The sequence below is a fragment of the Myotis davidii genome, unplaced genomic scaffold (assembly GCF_000327345.1).
Source record: "Myotis davidii unplaced genomic scaffold, ASM32734v1 scaffold555, whole genome shotgun sequence".
Taxonomy (NCBI): domain Eukaryota; kingdom Metazoa; phylum Chordata; class Mammalia; order Chiroptera; family Vespertilionidae; genus Myotis; species Myotis davidii.
Window position 1 is genome coordinate 1,658,944 of NW_006286315.1, and position 5,903 is coordinate 1,664,846.

General features: G+C 53.5%; 1 protein-coding gene across 1 annotated transcript in view; it reads left to right on the forward strand.

Moving 5' to 3' along the window:
• The window catches only part of SEC14L5 (SEC14 like lipid binding 5), a 43,414-nt gene that overhangs the window by 14,059 nt on the left and 23,452 nt on the right, over positions 1–5,903 (forward strand). Inside the window, exon 3 of the mRNA XM_006757934.2 lies at positions 5,778–5,900. Coding sequence (XP_006757997.1) covers positions 5,778–5,900 — 123 coding nt within the window. The remainder of the gene's footprint in view (positions 1–5,777; positions 5,901–5,903) is intronic.

Consider the following 5,903-nt stretch of genomic DNA (forward strand, 5'->3'; position numbering starts at 1 on the left):
AAGACCCTGGTTGAGGCGTGTGCAGGAGGCAACCAATGGATGTGTTTCTCTCACATAATTGTTTCTCCCTGTCTTTCCCTCTCTTTTCCACTCTCCCTAAAAATCAATGGAAAAATATCCTTGGGTGAGGATTTACAACAAAAAACCAAACAAGCAAACAAACAAACAAAAAGCACCAGGGATTCAGAGGTGAGCAAGCCCACTGCTGGGGTCTGAATACTTCTCACTTCAGCAGCAGTGACTCTCAGAGGAAGAAAACAGGTACTGTGAGCGCTCATGGGAGGGTCCACTTTACAGATGGTCCCGCCGGGGAGAAGGGACCTGCTGTGCTCAAGGTCATCCAGCTCAGCGAGGAGTCCAGGGCTGTCTAACGCCAGCCCCCATCTCCACATGCTAAGTGTGTCCACGTGGAGGGGGGGCCTATGGGAGACATTCAGTGGAAGTTTTCATCAGCCTCTGCCTGCCACAGCTGAGGCCCCAGGAGTGGGTTCTCGGCCTTGGATCAGCTTCCTTTCTCAGCTGGCAGGCGTGGGTGTCCCTTCCCAACCGCCTGGCGGAAGGGCTGTAACTTAATCCTCTGCTGCCTTGTGTCCCATAGGGGCCTAGACCATGTGTTTGTCCATCAGGGAGAAGCCCGGGCCTGATTTGTGGGGACAGCAGTCAGCATCTGAGGCTCTTAGGCAGGGACAACACTCGCCGAGTGAGCTGGTTTCCAACACAGATTGGGGCCTGTGAACTCTTCGACCCTGTGATGTGCCCAAGGCAAAGGGCCCTTGATCTGTGGGTGTAGGTCAGTGGGACTCAGCATCTCCAAACCACCCACATTTGTCATGTCCTAGAGGCAGGACAGGGTGGTTCAGGGCTTGGTCTGGGTCAGCCGGCCCTGGCTCCAATCCTGCCACTTCCAGCGACAGTGCAATGTCCTCCCAAGCCTCAACTTGCTCAGCTGTAAAATGGGGAAGCAAGGGCTCCCATCTCATCAGGGCATTGTGAGGATGAAATGATGCAGTTAGCATTTTGTAAATCCCACTGCATTGTACACTTTAAAAGGGGGCATTTTATGGTATGAGAATCACATCTCAATTTAAAAAGAAGAGTTGGGGGCACCAAAGGATTGATACTTCTCTGTCCTGGGGCCTCCCAGGCTTGCAGGGAAAGCTGGCGGGTGGGCAAGGAAGGCTCTTGAGGTGGCCACAGGGTGGTCAGTGCCCCGAATCCAGCCTGTAGCATGAGAGGAAGGTGGCGTATTGGGTAGAATTTGGGTATTTTTCCACATTTTTCGTGAAAGGTTTGGGTTATTGCTTCCAGCTTCATTTGAATTTGCATGAGGAAGAGCAGGAAGGAAGGAGGGAGGAGGAGGGAGCAGCTGTCAAGTGATTAGCAGAAATAGCTTTCCTGTACTTTATAGACTCTCGCTCTTTTTAAAAATTTAAATTTATTTAACAAATGCTTATTTAGAATGAACCATGTGCCAGACTCTGTTCTCAGCCCCTTACCAAAACAGACTCTTTTATTTGCCTGGACAACTCAGCAAGGTCGACGCTTTTCTTATTCTCCTTTTAACAAATGAAGGAACTGAGGAACTGAGAGCTTGATGACTTGTTTGTGTGGCCACAGAGCTGGTCAGAGGCCGAGCAGAGATTTGAACCCAAGCCCCAGAGTCCAAGGCCTTACCGACTCATTCACTCATTCATCATGTAAATGTCTATTGAATGTCAGCTATGAGCTAGGTGTTTTTCAAAGCACCAGGGATTGCCTTAGCGACTGAGCGGTTTTGCTCAGTGGATAGAGTGTTGGCCTGCAGACCAAAGGGTCCTGGGTTCAATTCTGGTCAAGGGCGCGTTTCTTGGTTGCAGGCTCCTCCCCAGCCAAGACCCTGGTTGAGGCGTGTGCAGGAGGCAACATATGGATGTGTTTCTCTCACATAATTGTTTCTCCCTGTCTTTCCCTCTCTTTTCCACTCTCCCTAAAAATCAATGGAAAAATATCCTTGGGTGAGGATTTACAACAAAAAACCAAACAAGCAAACAAACAAACAAAAAGCACCAGGGATTCAGAGGTGAGCAAGCCCACTGCTGGGGTCTGAATACTTCTCACTTCAGCAGCAGTGACTCTCAGAGGAAGAAAACAGGTACTGTGAGCGCTCATGGGAGGGTCCACTTTACAGATGGTCCCGCCGGGCAGGGCATTGTGAGGATGAAATGATGCAGTTAGTATTTTGTAAATGTCAGTCACAACAGTGTCAGACACTGGACCCCACACCCCAGCTGACAGCCCTCTGGTACTGGAGCACTGGCCCGAGGATGGACTGACTCCTTATTTCGGGGCCCCTGCCTTCCAGACGGAGCCTGAGCTCTGGGAGCCCCCAAGGCCTAAGGCGGCGGCTCTGTCGTTGGAGCAGCCACTGCTTATTTGAAGAAGGCAGCGCCTTCCCTTGCACAGGCAGGGTAAGCTGTGCCCAAGCGCCTCTCCACTGCTGATCAGCCCCCATGCCTCCCCACTGTTATCTGGGGGCTCCAGATGGGGCTCTTCTAACAAGAGGCTTGTTATGACAGGAAGTTAGCCAGTGACGCTCAGTGCCCTCAGCTGGCTGCGTGCGCTGAGCTGTGGCCCATCATTCCCCACCAACATCTCTCTCGGGCAAGTGGGGACTTCGGTAAGAAGTTTATGTTATTTCTTTCTTTGCTCGTTGGCATTTCTTTGAGCCCCTAGTGTGTGCCAAGAACTGAGATGATGCGGGTGTGAGGTCCGCGTGCTGAAAAGCACGCAGCCCAGGCCTTTGGCTCGTATATGCAAGTGAGTAGTATGTGTGGTTAAAAGGTGCCATAAGGGCTATCCAGTAAATGAACAGGGAAGGAGGCAGCCTTGTGGGGGGAGGAGGGGGATACAGACAAGTCCCTGAAGCCTGGCATCTCCTCACTCCTTATGCTGGTCTCCTACCACCTGGGAGCCCCAGTGGCTTGTCCCCCTCCCCGTTCACTGTCAAGTGAATTGACCAGTGTTCCAAGCAGGGGAAACAGCTAGTGCAAAGGCCCTGGGCAGGAACAAGCTGCTTCCTGTGGCTGACACAGCGAAATTCCACAAACTGGGGGCTTAAACAGCAGAAACTTGTTATCTCACAGTCGGGGGGCTAGAAGTCTAGGATCAAGGTGTCGGCAGAGTTGGTTCCTTCAGAGGGCTGTGAAGGACATGCTGTTCCAGCCTCTCTCCTGGCTTCTCGTGTTGCTGGTAATCCCTGGTATTTCTGGCTTGTAGAGGAATCACCCCGATCAGGGCCTTCATCTTCACGTGGCGTCCCTGTGTGTGTGTGTGTGTGTGTGTGTGTCTGTGTCCACATTCCCCTTTTATAAGGACACCAGTCATATTGGATTAGCGCCCACCCTCTCCAGTATGACCTCATCTTATCCAATTACACCTGCAACAACCCTGCTTCCAGATAAGGTCACATTCAGAGGTCCTGGGGGTTAGGTCTTCCACACATGAGCTTTGTTCGATGTGGGTGCACAATTCAGCCCATAACAGTGTGTTCTAGAAACAGTGAGGCTGGCTGGCGTGACTAGGGCAGAGTGAAGCAGGCTGGGGCGGGAGGTGGGCTGGTGGGACAGATCTCCCAGGGCCTGGCAGGCCACAGTATGGAGTGTGGGATCTGGTCTGGGCGTCCAGGCCTGTTCTAAGGATGTCCTTTCATCTGGGGAACAGGAGAGAGACTGATGAGCAATCAGTGGAAGTAGAGAAGCTCAGGGGCAGTGTGGCCACTGCCTGGCAAGAGTTGAATGACTGAGAGTGGAGAATGAAATTATGACCACAGCACAGGTTTGGGAGAACAGAACACAGGTCCTTCCCAGCCCATTCGAAGTGCTCTGCTGGCACAAATGCAGGAGGGAGCCAGAGCAGCTGGCGAGGCCTCACATCTATAACGGGTAGACAGATGCTGGCATGTTTTAGGAGTATAAGGAGGGAAAGGAGTATATGCCCAGGGGGCAAAGCCTGGCTCTGTTTCCAAGTTTCCTGGGAGAACACTCCCTGCTGCTGAGCAAGGGGGTTCCTGAGGGAGTGAAAGCCGAGCCAGCCCGGGATTCAAATCTGGGTTCACCATTTTGCACTGTGTGACCTTGGGTAAGTTACTTAGCCTCTCTGGGCTCCAGTTTCCTCATTGTCAAATGAGGATGCCATGCAGAGGATTAAATGGAAGAATACACCCAGCTGGAACAGCAGTCAGGGCTCGATGAGTGCCAACGACTCTGAGACACAATCTGTAAGGTCCTCACATTACAGATGAGGAAACAGAGTCTCAGAGAGGGCAAGTGACTTGCCCAAGGTCACCCAGTGAGAAAGTAGAAGAGACTCAACTGAGCCTGACCAATTCTGAAACATGTACCCCTTTTCCTCCTTATACTTTCAAAACATGCCAGCATCTGTCTGCCCATTACAGAGGTGGGGCGCGGCTGGCCTCCCTGCCTCCCCCCTGCATCTGTGCCGGCAGAGCCCCCTGAAAGGGCTGGGAAGGAGCTGTGTTCTGTTCTGGCAAACCTGTACTGTGCCACCATTCGAGTCTTGTTGTCTGGAGAAGGAAAACGCTGGGTGCCTGTGATGTGCCAGGCTCCGCATGAGCTAATCAACCTGGTTTTGTCTTCTGGGAGACAAGCTTGGTACACATTTTCCAGATGAGAACACAGACTGAGAGAGAGCAAGGCTCCCTCCTCAGTGGGGAAATGTCTTCCTTTGCAAGAGCGTTCAGGGTCCTCCCTTGCCAGCCCTCAGAGTCCGGACCCCTGTCTGGGAGCCCCATGGTGCACTTTCCCCCGGGATCAGCATGCCTCTTCCAACGCTGGTGGCTGGCGTGTTTGTACAAAGCAACCAGATTTGACAAATGGTAGGAGGCAGCCCCATCCTCCTGACCCTGACGGAGGACAGCTGGGCTGGGCTGGCCTGTGGGGCTGGGATAACACCAAGGGCACCAGGCACGTGTCCATCCCCTCTCCTCCTGTCTCTGTCAATCTGAGCTGTGTGGGTGCGCCTTTCCGCTGGGAGGGATGGGGGTGGAAGTGTGTCCTCAGATGCCGGCACTATATTTGGAGCTCGCTTTGATTCTGATTCCAGGGCATGTGGGCTGTGACAGGCGCCTGGAGCAGACCCTGCTTGAATGCCGCCAGCCACGAGTGCTCACACGCCCTCCAGTGGCTCTGACTGGCTCGGACTCTGGAACTTCCCAAACTGGCAGACTCTCCCCTTCCAATCCGGATGCCTTTTCTTTCTTTTAGTTGCCTAGCTACCTGCTCTGGCTCCAACCTCCAGGAGGTTGAATAGAAGCAGCAGGAGCAGGCAGCCTTCCTTGCCTTGCTCCTGCCCCGAGGCGGAAGGATTCAGTCTGTCACCATTGAGTGTGGGGTCCGCGGTGCTTTCTGTAGATGCACTTTATCAGGTTGAGGGCGTGCCCCTCTCCCTCGCTTGTTGAGCTTTTACCATGAAGAGTGTTGGAATTTGTCCATTTTTTCCCCTCTGAAAGATGCTTTCTTTTAAAGTGTCCCAGGCAAGCCCACTCTTTCTTCTAAGGGCAAAAGCTCAAATGTAAATCCAAAGAGTGATCTGCCAGGTCGCTGTGTGGACAGTGATGTTGGTAAAACAGCAGTGGCCACGCTTCCCAGGGGCCAGGAATGTTCTCACTCCCCAGAGCCGTCTGTTCAATGAGCAATGAGAGCCATCCAGCCAGGGCAGGAGGAGGGCTGTGCCCCGCGGACCTGGGCCACCCCCTCGCACTCACCGCCCTCTACCCCCAGGCCTACGAGAAGCGCTTCCCGACCTGCCCGCAGATCCCTGTCTTCCTGGGCAGCGAGGTCGTGTTCGAGTCCCGCAGCGCCGATGGCGCGGTGCACGTGGTGGAGCGGAGCTGCCGGCTGCGCGTG